At 31.7% G+C, this 15,122-nt stretch overlaps 2 protein-coding genes across 2 annotated transcripts; both read right to left on the bottom strand.

Annotated features, from left to right (window-relative positions):
• Positions 1-7,232: 7,232 nt before the first annotated feature.
• On the bottom strand, positions 7,233-8,972 carry LOC132751472 (uncharacterized). Its single transcript, XM_060741637.1, has one exon. The coding sequence runs from the start codon at positions 8,970-8,972 to the stop codon at positions 7,233-7,235; it is 1,740 nt and encodes a 579-aa protein (XP_060597620.1).
• A 4,040-nt stretch (positions 8,973-13,012) lies between these two features.
• Positions 13,013-14,752, bottom strand: LOC132751464 (uncharacterized). The gene has a single exon (XM_060741622.1). The coding sequence runs from the start codon at positions 14,750-14,752 to the stop codon at positions 13,013-13,015; it is 1,740 nt and encodes a 579-aa protein (XP_060597605.1).
• Positions 14,753-15,122: the final 370 nt, after the last annotated feature.

Raw genomic sequence — 15,122 nt, 5'->3', positions numbered from 1 at the left:
CGTGTAAAATATGTCAACTTATCAAGACAGTACAAACATTTGGCTCTTGTTACCTCCCTTAGTTTTATTATTTGCAACGTAATTTCTCCGTGTTTATTGTATCGCCTTATAGGTTGCTGACTACTAATTTACGTGGAAGCCGTGATTCTTTCATCAGAAAAAAGTGAACATCACCAGTTTACTGTAGTCTTCAATGATTCGTTTTCAGTTTATGTTTTTAAGATCGTGATTTCGTTTGACGATTCTTATAAATATGTGAGAGTATAAATTAAACTTTGCGCCATAAAAGCGTCACAACAAAGCATGTCCTGCGTATCTTTTATTAACAAACCTGTAAATTGGTGTGATTGCGTTTTGCAAATATTTATTTGCTTTGACTTGTCTGATTATTAAGAAATCTTTTTATTGGAATGTTGTTTTGAGTGCTTTGTTGTACAACAATACACAGTTCGAGTTCAAATTATACATTGATCAGGCCTATCGGCACGAGTGATTAATTACAAAGCATTTGAACGATATGCATGAAAATTTATTATCTTTTTCTATTATGACATGATAATAAAGTAGCGAATTGATAAAAATATATGTTGAACTACATAAGCTTAGAAGTAATTTTGGTAGAGGAAATGTGTGAAACGTGTGTTGGAATTATTATCAGCGTATTTAAGAGGAGTGTTCCAATATGAACGTAAAATTTTATTATTCTAAGTTTATAGTTTTCACTGATTTTTTAAAGTTTCAGTCTCCGGATCCAATCTTTGAAGGCATTTTCCTTTTTGGTATAGTATGAAGTCATTGGAACAAATTTTTAACGTGATATCACCTCAAAGGTATTTTTAGCCTGGGAAACAAAAAGAAGTCACAAATGTCAAGGTCAGGTGGTGAGGGAACATAATAACTTTTTCTGCTTCAGAAAGTTTTGCACCATAGATGCCTTGACGCGATGACGCGTTGTAATGCAGCACTCTGACTTTGGCCAAAACTGTTGAGGATCTTCGTTTTCGAAAGTATTTGTTTTGTTTTCAAAAAAAAAAAAAAAAATGCCAAAAAGATTTCGCATGAACAGATTAGTCTTTAGGATCAGCAACCTCAATGGCGGGACCCCGAGTTGTAAAGAAAATGGCATATATGACCTTCTCCTTTTTGTAATGCATTTTCTTTAGCCAGACTATGTAGCCTAAATCTTGTGTTGGTGTTTTGGCTCATAAAAACAAACCCAAGTTCCATCACCAGTAACGACATTTGCAAAAGACCATGCATTGTAATTTGGAACAACTAAGCGCATTGCACGCAAGCCTTTTCTGCTCACCTGTCAGCAAATAGGGAATCTATCTAGCACAGATCTATCTCATTTTCAAATCACGGTTGAGAAGCTGCTCCTAATGAAATGCCAACGGTACTATATAGTAGCTATTTGCCTAGTGGTGCATCTTGCATCGGCATTAACTTTCACTTTACCAACCATCTTGACAGACGTTGTTGTTTAAGCCGACATTATAATAATGCACGGTTTACCGTCCATATTTTTAATGTGTGATAATTAAATAGAATGTTATATTAGTCGTGTGGATACAATACAAGGCTTGCATAATATTATTTTGTTCAACTCGTTCAATAAATTTAGAATTAATTAATCTGCACTCATTCAATAAGCATCTATATAGATGCATTCATATTTGAACACTCCTCATAATATATGTGGACGATATGTGTAATGTAATTCATTGAATGATTTGCTTTATTTGGAAAATGCTTACGAAGAGAATATGCATGGTAATAACTTTGTGCGATTTGCTTATTATTCGTGTTGTTAGTAATGTGGAAGATTTGTTAACTAATTAATATATTATTGTAATAACTTTGAACGACTTGCTTATTATAAAAGTTTTGTTATTAATTATATATGGAATATTTGTTTATTAATTTACATAATATTGTAATAACTTTGAACGATTTGTATATTATTAGAATGTTGTAATTAATTCAAACGCTTTGCTTTTTTATTTAGTCTTATTTTATCACGCGTTTAAGGTAAAGAATCATAAAACAAATATTTTTGTTTATTGGCTACTGTATCAGCAATTTACCATATGCAATTGAAAGTATTTACTGTTGGCTGATGTTCAAGTTTTAGTTGTCTATCTAAGGATACCAACGTACAAAAACAGTAGTCCAAACCAAAAATATGTATAAGCCAGTGCCTACAAACAACAACATGCATCATGTATAATTATTTTGTTTATTTAGACAGTTTACGAAAATATAAACACATAAGTAACAAATGACGCATTTTAAAATCTTAAAACGTACACTACCTAGAAAAAAATATTGTGAAGATGTAGCGAACCATTTGTAACCATCAGTCTGATACTCTTTTTTTGTATGTTTAAATATAAAAAAGAATATTTATTTTCTTGAAAAAGCTACCGACAGTTACAATATTTATAATGATATTTGTAATTGTAGTGTATGGTACAGACACATTATCAACATCCATTAGAACCACAATATACAACGCATAAGGACTACATGTATATATTAATAAAAAGATCTTGCAGTTTATTGCGCTGCTATACATGTACAAAAGATCTTTTTGTCTTTTTTTGTTTGTTAGTTTTTTTTTCGTTTTTTTTTTTTTCCCGTTTTTTTTCCTTCTGACTAAAATTCTTCAACTATTGTTCACATTTAATATACATTCAATATGATTTATTTGTTTGAATATTTTCTACTATCAACAAGTTCAACACTTGTGTCAACCAGAGTCCGAGGTTATAAAGAAATTGTCTAAGCTCAAACTCAGATCTCCGGTATTTGATTGATCAGAAATCAGCTCAGGATGTACACTGACCAATGAAAATCACGAGATTTGAGACTGAACTTATAAAAATGTTTTATAATCTTGAGTTTTTTTAGTTCTATCTGGAAACTCAGGATTTCCATTGGTCAATTTACATTCTGTGTTTTTTTCTGACCAATCAAATGCCTGAGATCTGAGTTTATGCTCATTAAATTCTTTTATTACCTAGGACCCAGGTTATAAATCATGCACAGAAAACACAACAAATATTTTGAGGATTGAGTAGAAAGCTCTTATATTAAATTCACACCTTTTGCTGACTTTTGAAAAATTAAGACTTCTAATGAATGACATATTTGATATTATCAAAGGCAAAAAAATTGGATATCTTTTCATGTATCTTCTTTATTGAATGAAAGACAAAATATTCACTTCAACGTGCTTTTTCTATTTCGCAGAAAACAAACAATGTTGAGACTTTTCCATATATTTATTACACTAAACACATGTCAATATTGACCGCCGTGGACACAAATATTTTGAGACTTTTCCATGTGTTCAATACACAAAAATAACAAGCCGTGGACACTAAGCTCTTACTACTACATTTGAAACAAAATATTTATAATATCAAAAAAGGTGAACAACGATAAACCACCATAAAGCACACATATTACACCTGAACAAACCACTTAAATATGTTTTAAATGTAGAGATACATGTACAATGTACTAAGTTAAATGGTGTTTACACCTTCTTTAGCATGCAGTTTATTTTGCTAGTAAACAAAGCATTATGTTTTTTTTCCTCCGGACTTCTCAGTCTTCAACTGATTTTCACATTGAATATACACTCAACATAACATATTAACAATACAACCTTTATTTAGAGAAGGTCACATACAAAGTTTACACAATAAGAACATGCATACTTATTTTCATTACAGCCTTCTTATTTAACAATAACAAAGAAACAAAAACTTGTAGGTCTATACAAATTTGAAATCTATTTGTACAAATAAAAAAATCAAATACTAGTATATTCTTTAAAATCAGTTCAGTTCAGTTTATTCAGCAAATCGGCATAATAACATGCCTTTGGCCAATTTAACATTTGCAAAGTGAAGAATATGGCCAAGACAACATAAACATATAAACTATACATAATACAGTGCTTGCACATAATAACTATACATATAACCTACACAAATTGTCACAGATATACAGTAAAATGAAGTGTATTTATATAATGCAAATTAAGAAGCAGCTTCTACATCGACAAAACTTTTCCTTATTTGAAATGCTTCATACAAATATTTGGCAGTTTTACATAACTTATTCTTACTCTTACAGGACATAATGTTTGAAAAATTTGCCTACTAGGCCATGAACAATTACCTAAATATTTTGTTCTTATTTCAGAATATATAGGGCACGTTAACAAAAAGTGATATTCCGAATCAACTAAATTAGTATTACAAACTTTATATATTCGTTCATTTCTATGCATACCTTGATATCTACCAACCTCAATTTCTAAACTATGAGAACTTAATCTAAAGCCTGTAATGGATTTTCTAAATTTATCTTAGAGTATATTAATACATTCCAAATATTTTTCAAAACCAAAACATTGTTTATACATTCTATAATATTCCAATTTGGACATGTCTTCTATACATTCATGCCACTTTTGTACATATTGATCTCGTAACCTCCGCTTTAAAATAGGTGCAAAGTTGTAATTGACCCAGGCAGTTAAATAAATATAACTACATCCTAAGTCATCTACTAATGTTTTAATCTTAGATGCCCATGAATTATTGTTATTTGTGTTACATTGTTCAATATATAATTTATACATTGGTGAATTTTGAATTTTCATTATTCTAAGCCAATATTGTAATGATCTCTCTTTACTAATAACAGAGAGAGGGTACCTTCCTAGCTCGCCAAAAACCGCAGCATTGTTTAACACCTAAAACAATTATACAAAATTTGATATGAAGTTTATCTACCTCCTTAAAATCATAAATTCCCCATACATCAGAGCAATACAAAATGATTGGTACAACCATAGAATCAAAAAGAGCTAGTTTAGTTTTAATATCCAAGTTCACTCTATTAAACAATTGTTAAAGTGAATTATAAGCCTTGATAGGTTGTTCTGATAAATTTTTAACAGAATTTTTCAAATTACCTGCATAAGTAAAATTTACACCAAGATAAGTAAAATTATCAAAAACTTTTACAATTTCATCATTTATTGTCCCAACTTAATTACACGGTTGTTTTCTTTTCTCAAAAATACAAATTTTTGTCTTTTTAACATTAATCTTAAGACCCCATTTTGTAGAATAATTTTGAACCATGTTTAATTGTGCTTGAAGACTATCAGGACTAGCGGTAAAAAGAGCTATATCATCAGCAAAAAGTAACATATACATACTCAACATATCTAAACCTTTTTCAGTTAACAGGTTAAAATCAAGACTTTCATTTATATAATTTATAAACAAAATAAAAAGTAATGGGGAGAGTGGTTCCCCTTGCTTTAAGCCCACAGTGACGTCAAAAAATTCTGATAGTTTCATGTTTCGGGACAATCTAACACATGATTTAAGATTCGTATATATTGACTTAATAATATTAATCATTTTACAACTGATACCCGTTTTTAAAAGTTTAACCCATAATCCCGAATCACAGTATCAAAAGCTTTTTCATAATCGATAAAAGCACAATATAATTTAGACTTATTAGATAAAACCTTCTGAATAATCGATTGTAAAATGAATATGCAATCAGTTGTCGAATGCTTATCTCTAAAACCAAATTGTGACCCATTAAAAACATCACATTGTTCACACCATTTATTCAACCTATTTCTTAACAGCAATGGAAATATTTTACCAATTACAATGTACGTTTACATGTGTTATTCCCCTATAATTTGACGGATTACTAGTATCTCCCTTTAAGTATTGGTATTATAATACCCTTAATAATTACAACACGACTCCGGGTATAAGCCGGAGTCAAATATTTTATCAAATATAATAACAAGATATGGCACAATAAAGTTGTTAGAGTCAATGAAAAAATCCGCAACATTATTATTTATATCACAACTTTTATACCTATTCAGTGAAGAAATAGTTTATGATATTTCTTCAGCTGTATATGGGCTGTCTAACAATTTAATATTTATGTCGTTACTTTGATAAGAATTTATATTTTCAGGCATAAACTCACAATGAGCTGTATTTGAAATATTTTTAAAATAAAGGTTAGATTCATTCATTCATCCGACTGACACTCATATTAATCATAGTAATTATATATATAGACAAACTCATAATAATTAAAAATGATAGTATCAACATTTATAACAGCTACAATATTGTGGTCAATTTTCATCATGTATTAAATTGTAAAATTAGAAAATAATTTTAACAGCTGTTTTTAGAAGATTTTAAAGCTAGTAAAAGGTAGTTTGTTCCAAACACAAATAAAATGTACTGAAATAAGAAAATGAATCCTTTAAATACTAGTATTTAGTATAGGTATATTTTTCAGAACATTTAAGATCCATATGAGCGAATGAGTCATTGCAAGAGAAACTAAAAATTTAACGCATTTATATTCGTTTGAATATTTGCTACTGCTATCAAGGTCTGCACTCGTGTTAACCTGGTTACAAATCATACAGAGAAAATACAACAGAGGAGATATTTTCTTTCCTGAATTAAGTAACATGTATATAAATAAATAAAATATTTCTATACATTTCATATGATGTTCTTCACAATAAACCTTGATTATTAACATAATTATACATTTTTTCGTATTTATAAACTTTCGACGAAAAAGCGCTAGATGGAGCTTGGTATTCATTAAACATATGTGCATTTAATTCTTATTGACAAGTTATATATGGCCCAGTATAAACGATAATATTGCAAAAGGCAACAACTGGAGTTAAAGAAATGGGAAAATGGGAAAATATTGAAAACAAACACGAATTTCAAAAGAACTGTTCAGTAGTGTTACACAATTATTCAATTATTCATTAATACTCGAGGAAAGTTCATCATATTATGTTCTTAAACCATGTCTTGCTCAGTCTAATTTTTGTGTAGCTTCCTTTTCCCGCTTAACTCAATGTTTGGGGTGTTAGCTATCGTCCATTAACAAGTTGTATTTAATTGAAGCATGCATTTTTCCTTTAGACTGCACTGTACGAGAGACCCCATCACACTATTTCATATGGCAGGATTCACAAAAACACCCTGGCACTTTACGGACACACCTCGCACATATATATGCTCGCACGTTATCAGAGAAAGAAATGGATGACGTAGAGGTCTTATAGAATTATTTGGTTATTTAGTTGAATTGACTTGGTCACTCAACAGAATGCGTTCCTTAACGATTTAATCAAATTTGTATTTGAGTAAAACATCTTCATTTCCGCTTTCGGAACTAAGATAAAGTATTGGCCCTTCGTTTTCAATTTTTACACACACCACACGTGGTTTCTTCGTTCCGTTTAGTAGTACCCTTATTTTCTCGCAGTTCGGTGAAATCAGATGTAAATTGTCATTTCCAAAGTTACAAACTACAACTGATCCATCGTCACAAACTTCTATTCCTTTTGGATTTACAAGATTGTCATCTCTGTACTCAGAAAGTACTTGCCCAAATTTAGAAATCTTTACTACCGTGTGCTTCAGAGTATCAGAAATGTAAAAGCATTCATTTTCACAATCAGTGGCTATATACCGTGGACAAAGAAATAATTCCTTTCCATGCCTATCTTTTGCAAAACGCTCTAGAACTTTCCCATCCGTACTCAGTATTTCCACCTTTGGAGGACCCATAAATGACACAATGAGCTTTTCATTGTCGAACGCAGTTATTCCAGCACATTCTCCGCTCACAGCGAAACTTTTTTGCATCGACAAGCATCCATTTGCATAAGACACCATATATATCTTCTGTTTATCACCAGTAGTTACTGCAAGTCGATAGCATGAAAGACACGTTACATCACAAGGGTCAGCACTGAGTTTCAACACTGATGTAACTTTATCAGCTTTGATATTTTTCAACTTCAATAAATTGTTATTAAAGTCACAACATATTACCGTATCAGTCGCTATCACAACAATTCCAGTGATTCGACAATATTTATTGTCTTTTATTGATTTAACCTTGACAGTTTTGACGCACTCTGGTGTGAAATGATCAGGGAAAGTCTTTTTACGTATCGCCTTTTTAGTCCGTGCATCCACTGCTTTCAATTCGCCAAAAGAGCTTTCTTTCGCCTCAAAGGTAAAATGAACTTGGCTGTTTCTCTCAAAGGTAAACATTTGAAGGTCATTCGTCACACTTTCCGTTATTTTTTGTTCAATGTCTTGCAAGGCATGACTATTTTGTTTAGCATGAACAAACAAATCACCCAAATCCCTCGTCTGTTTAGTTATCTGCACATACATATCTTTAAGGTTCCGTTTCATATCACGCATGTCTCTCAAAGTTGTCCTTAAAATCGTGTCATTACGTTGCTTCAGATTTTCACATTTTACTAGTAGCTTTTTTACGATATTGTCCAAGTATGTATTAATTTCATTTCGAAATGAACGTATATCATCTACTACTTGCATATGTAGGTCTTCCACAGCTTTGACATTTTCTTCAACTTTTTTCTTTGCTAACTTTACATCATTTTTAAGGCGTTTAACCTTGTTCACCAATTCATAATATTCCATACTTTCCTTAAAATCTGCAGAAATGTCGGGAATGAAATCGATATCACACGAATTATGACCTAGAGTCATACAGGTTGTGCAACCAACAGCATCATGTTCTTTACAGAAGAAATGGACTAATTGTGATCCATGTTCTAAACATACTTCCGTACAGTTATGTTTAGCTGAGACCAATTTCGTATCTCTTGGCATGCTATCCTTGTCTAGCAGAATATGGTGTTTTGTCGGAGTAGGTTTACAGTGACATTTGTAACAGTCTACACATAAATACTCTGTACATGTTTGACAGAATCCTTTAGCCTCTTTTTTCTCTCCTTCCCTTTCACACGGATGACATCTAAATACAAAGTCAGTCGGTGATTTATTTGAACATTTTGATTTCTTTTTACCTGAAACCTCCATTTTACTAAACTTTTCTACCTATTTTATCAAAAAAGTTAAAATCAATATGTTTAAAAACAAACAGCAAATGTGTTACAAGTATTCCGTCAAGTTAATATTTTCTTTCATCATTTTGTCCCTTTTCCATACGACTAAATAAAAGAAATTGTTTGTTTAATGAAGAAACCTTGAAGCTTTGGTCAAACAATTTCGTAGATATCACTACACAAATTTAAACCTTGTTTGGCAACTTTTCAAAATTAAATATACTTCCTGATCAATAAGCTGGATCAATCAATAATCGTATCAACCGACACATTGCAAATCGATTTTTAAATTACAAAATTATTTTCACGTTCATGCTTGTGTTTTTTTTGTTTTTGTTTTTCTTTTTTGCATCATGTTTTTGTGCCTCTTTACTGACCCATGTCCCACTGAAAATAATTCAGCATAATACATGTACACGCACATTCGTGTCAATATTTTCACCTGCATTCGTGTCAAATTGATTACAAATGATACAGAGAAAAAGAGAGACATACTGAAATGCTTTAAACAATATTTATTTCATTCATTTTTGAATATACAATGTAGTATTTTATATGAATTGGAATCGGGATTGATTAGAAAGCTTATATGAAATTCACACCTTATACTTACTTAAAGAGGAATTTATTAAGAAACCTTTAAAGAATGAAATACATGTCTATAATTTTATCAAAGGCAAACATTATGTACTAAATTAGTCAAGGTATACAAACAAAAGTATTTACTGTGGGCTGATGTTCAAGTTTTAGTTGTCTATCTAAGGATACCAACGTACAAAAACAGTAGTCCAAACCAAAAATAAGTATAAGACAGTGCCCACAAAGGACAACATCGAAATGTATAATTGTTTTGTTTATTTAGACAGTTTACGAAAAAATAAACACATTTATGATTATAACAACAAATGTCGCATTTTAAAATCTTAAAACGTACACTAGCTACCTCGAAAAAAATATTGTGAAGATGAAGCGAATCATTTGTAACCATCTGATGCTCTTTTTTGTGTGTTTAAATATAAAAAAGAATATTTATTTTCTTGAAAAAGCTACCAACAGTTACACTATTTAATGGTATTTGTAATTGTAGTGTACGGTACAGACTCATTAACATCATCCATTAGAAGTACGACAATAAACCACAATAGAACACATGACATGTAAACAAACCACATAAATTTATGTAGAGATAATTATGTAGAGACTATAAATAAAAAGAGCTTTGTAGTTTATTGCGCTGCTACACACTATAAATTTTCTTTGTTTGTTCGTTAGTCCTGACAAATATTCTCCAACTGTTGTTCACATTGAATATACATTCAATATGATATACATGTATTTGTTTGAATATTTTCTACTATCAACAAGTTCCGCACTTGTGTCAACCAGAGTCCGAGGTTATAAAGAAATTGTCTAAGCTCAAACTCAGATCTCCGGTATTTGATTGACCAGAAATCAGCTCAGGATACACTGACCAATGAAAATCACGAGATTTGAGACTGAACTTATAAAAATGTTTAATAATCTTGAGGCCTGGCTCAACTTTTTTCTGAGTTATATCTGGAAACTCAGGATTTCCATTGGTCAATTTACATTCTGTGTTTTTTTCTGACCAATCAAATGCCTGAGATCTGAGTTTATGCTCATTAAATTCTTTTATAACCTCGGACCCAGGTTATAAATCATGCAGAGAAAACACAAAAAATATTATACAATATTTTTTTTACAATACAATATATATATCAATACTTGTATATAAATTACAATCAGGATTTAGTAGAAAGCTCTTATATTAAATTCACACCTTTTGCTGATTTTTGAAAAATTAAGAGGTTTCTAATGAATGACATATTTGATATTATCAAAGGCATAAAATTGGATACCTTTTCATTTGTCTTCTTTATTGAAAGACAAAATATTTAGAAACTTCAACGCGCTTTCTCTATTTCGCAGAAAACAATGTTGAGTCATTTCCATATATTTATTACACTAAATAAATGTCAATATTGACCGCCGTGGACACGGTTTTATCTGCATGCAGAAGACTAATGACTCTGAGACCTTTCTATATGTTTAATACACAAATACAATAAGAGATAACATAACTGTCCCCCGCGAACAATTAGCCTTTATAGACAAATATTTTTTTAGACTTTTCCATGTATTCAATACACAAAAAATAACAAGCCGTGGACACTAAGTTCTTACTACTACATTTGAAACAATATATCAAAAAGGTAAACAACGATAAACCACAATAAAGCACATATTACACCTGAACAAACCACTTAAATATGTTTTAAATGTAGAGATACTAAGTTAAATGGTGTTTACACCTTCTTTAGTATGCAGTTTATTTTACTAGTAAACAAAGCATAATGTTTTTTCGTCTTTAACTGGTCGATATTCATATTGAATATACACTCAACATAATATATCAATAATACACCCTTTATATAGAGAAGGTTACATACAAAGAGAGAACATGCATACTTATTTTCAGTACAGCCTTCTGATTTAATAGTAACAAAAAAAAACTTGTAGATCTATACAAAATTTGAAATGTATTTGTAACTAGAGGGCCATGATGACCCTGAAATCGCTCACCTTATAGGCCCCCGGGGCCGGGCAAATTATAACCCGGGGGTTTTATTTGAACAAACTTGGTAGACACCCATTTGATGATGTTTCATGATAAATATCTAAGCACTAGCTCTAAGAAGATTTTTTAAGTTTAACTATACACATATAGGGAAAAAAATGACCCCCCCCCCTCTGGGCGGGCCAATTTTGTCCCCAGGGCTTTTATTTGAACAAACTTGGTAGACACTCACTAGAAGATAATTCATGCTTAATATCTAAACTCTAGCTCTTTGGGTTTTTTTAACAGAAGATTTTTTTAAGTTTTTACTATATGCATATAAAGAAAATCAATTATCCCCGGGGCGGGCCAATATTAACCCCAGGGCCCTTATTTAAAAAAAAATGGTAGACACTCATTAGAAGATGCTTCATGCTAAATATCTTAGCTCTATCTCTAAAGGTTTTTCAAAAGAAGATTTTTTAAGTTTTTACTATATACATAAAGGGAAAAAAATGACCCCCTGGGGAGGGGCCAATTTTGACCCCAGGGCTTTTATTTGATATAACTTGGTAGACACCCACTAGAAGATGTTTCATGCTTAATAGCTAAGCTATAGCTATTTGGGTTTTATAAAAAGAAGATTTTTTAAGTTTTGAATATATACATAAAGGGGAAAACAATGACCCCCTGGGGCGGGGCCAATTTTGACGCAAGGGCTTTTATTTGAACAAACTTCGTAGACACCCTAGCACTAGAAGATGTTTCATGCTTAATAGCTTAACTAAAGCTATTTAGGGTTTTTAAAAGAAGATTTTTTAAAGTTTTAAATATATACAAATAAGGAAAATCAATGACCCCCACCGGGGAGGAGCCAATTTTGACCCCAGGGCATTTATTTGAACAAACTCGGTAGACACTGACTAGATGATGTTTCGTTCCAATATTTAAGCTCTAGCTCTTACGTTTTTCTAAAAGAAAATATTTTTAAGTTTTTTCTTTCGGTTGCCATGGCAACCAGAGTTCTGCTTGGAATGAAATTCTTTGAACAATTTTTTAAGTTGACTACCAGAGGAACATTCCTGTAAAGTTTGGATGAAATTGGCTTTGCGGTTTATGAGGAGATGTCGTTTAAAGTAAAAGTAAAAACGGACGGACGACGGACGGACGGACGCCGGACGAAAAGCGATCACAACAGCTCACCATGTCACTTTGTGACAGGTGAGCTTAAAAAATTTATCAAATACTTGTATATTCTTTAAAATAAAGGTTAGATATTTCCATTCATTCATCCGACTGACACTCATATTAATCATAGTAATTATATAGATAAACTCATCATAATTAAAAATGACAATATCAAAGAAAGACAAAGGTGACGTAGAGGTTTTATAGATTTTTTTGATTATTTAGTTGACTTGACTGAATGCGTTCCTTTAATCAAATTTGTATTTGAGTAAAACATCTTCGTTTCCGCTTTCGGAACTAAGATAAAGAATTGGCCCCTCGTTTTCAATTTTTACACACACCACACGTGGTTTCTTCGTTCCATGTAGTAGTATCCTTATTTTCTCGCAGTTTGGTGAAATCAGATGTAAATTGTCATTTCCAAAGTTACAAACTACAACTGATCCATCGTCACAAACTTCTATTCCTTTTGGATTTACAAGATTGTCATCTCTGTATTCAGAAAGTACTTGTCCAAATTTAGAAATCTTTACTACCGTGTGCTTCAGAGTATCAGAAATGTAAAAACATTCATTTTCACAATCAGTGGCTATATACCGTGGACAAAGAAATAATTCCTTTCCATGCCTATCTTTTGCAAAACGCTCTAGAACTTTCCCATCCGTACTCAGTATTTCCACTTTTGGAGGATCAATAAATGACACAGCAAGCTTTTCCTTGTCGAACGCAGTTATTCCAGCACATTCTCCGCTTACAGCGAAACTTGTTTGCTTCGACAAGCATCCATTTGCATAAGAGACCATATAAATCTTCTGTTTATCCCCAGTAGTTATTGCAAGTCGATAGCATGAAAGACACGTTACATCACAAGGGTCAGCGCTGAGTTTCAACACTGATGTAACTTTATCAGCTTTGATATTTTTCAACTTCAATAAATTGTTATTAAAGTCACAACATACTACCGTATCAGTTCCTATCACAACAATTCCAGTGATTCGACAATATTTATTGTCTGTTGTTGATCTAACACTGACAGTTTTGACGCACTCTGGTGTGAAATGGTCAGGGAAAGTCTTTTTACGTATCGCCTTTTTAGTCCGTGCATCCACTGCTTTCAACTTGCCAAAAGAGCTTTCTTTATCCTCAAAGTTAAAACGAACTTGGCTGTTTCTCTCAAAGGTAAACATTTGAAGGTCATTCGTCACACTTTCCGTTATTTTTTGTTCAATGTCTTGCAAGACATGACTATTTTGTTTAGCACGAACAAACAAATCACCCAAATCCCTCGTCTGTTTAGTTATCTGCACATACATATCTTTAAGGTTCCGTTTCATATCACGCATGTCTCTCAAAGTTGTCCTTAAAATCGTGTCATTACGTTGCTTCAGATTTTCACATTTTACTAGTAGCTTTTTTACAATATTGTCCAAGTATGTATTAATTTCATTTCGAAATGAACGTATATCATCTACCGCTTTCATATGTATGTCTTCCACAATTTTGACATCTTCTTCAACTTTTTTCCTTGCAAAATGAACATCATTTTTAAGGCGTTTAACCTTGTTCACCAATTCATAATATTCCATACTTTCCTTAAAATCTGCAGAAATGTCGGGAATGAAATCGATATCACACGAATTATGACCTAGAGTCATACAGGTTGTGCAACCAACAGCATCATGTTCTCTACAGAAGAAATGGACTAATTGTGATCCATGTTCTAAACATACTTCCGTACAGTTATGTTTTGCCGAGACCAATTTCGTATCTCTTGGCATGCTATCCTTGTCTAGAAGAATATGGTTTTTTGTCGGAGTAGGTTTACAGTGGCATTTGTAACAGTCTACACATAAATACTCTGTACATGTTTGACAGAATCCTTTAGCTTCTTTTTTCTCTCCTTCCCTTTCACACGGATGACATCTAAATACAAAGTCAGTCGGTGATTTATTTGAACATTTTGATCTTCTCTTACCTGAAACCTCCATTTTTCTTCAATTTTCTACGTACAGTAAACTCAAAATGTTTAAATACTTGGTAAAACAAACAGAAAATGTGTTATTCCTTCAAGTATCATTTTGTCCTTTTTCCATACGACTAAATAAAGTTTTTGTTTGATGAAAAAAGCAACAAAAGAACAACATTTAATCTTTTGTAAAATAATTTCGTAAACATCACGTACACAGCTGTAAACTTATCAAAAGTAAATATACATCCTGATCTATAAGCTGGACTAAACAATGATCGTATCGATCGCTACCACATTGCAAATCGATTTTTAAATTACAAAATTATTTTCATGTTCATGCTTGTTTTTTTTGTTTTGTTTGTTGTTTGTGATTTTTTTTCATCATGTTT

Source organism: Ruditapes philippinarum, unplaced genomic scaffold, assembly GCF_026571515.1.
Source record: "Ruditapes philippinarum isolate M1 unplaced genomic scaffold, ASM2657151v2 ctg247_1_1_1_1, whole genome shotgun sequence".
In the NCBI taxonomy this organism is placed as follows: Eukaryota; Metazoa; Mollusca; class Bivalvia; order Venerida; family Veneridae; genus Ruditapes; species Ruditapes philippinarum.
The sequence above is the reverse complement of the archived record's forward strand: the minus strand, read 5'-3'. Positions and strand labels throughout refer to the sequence as shown.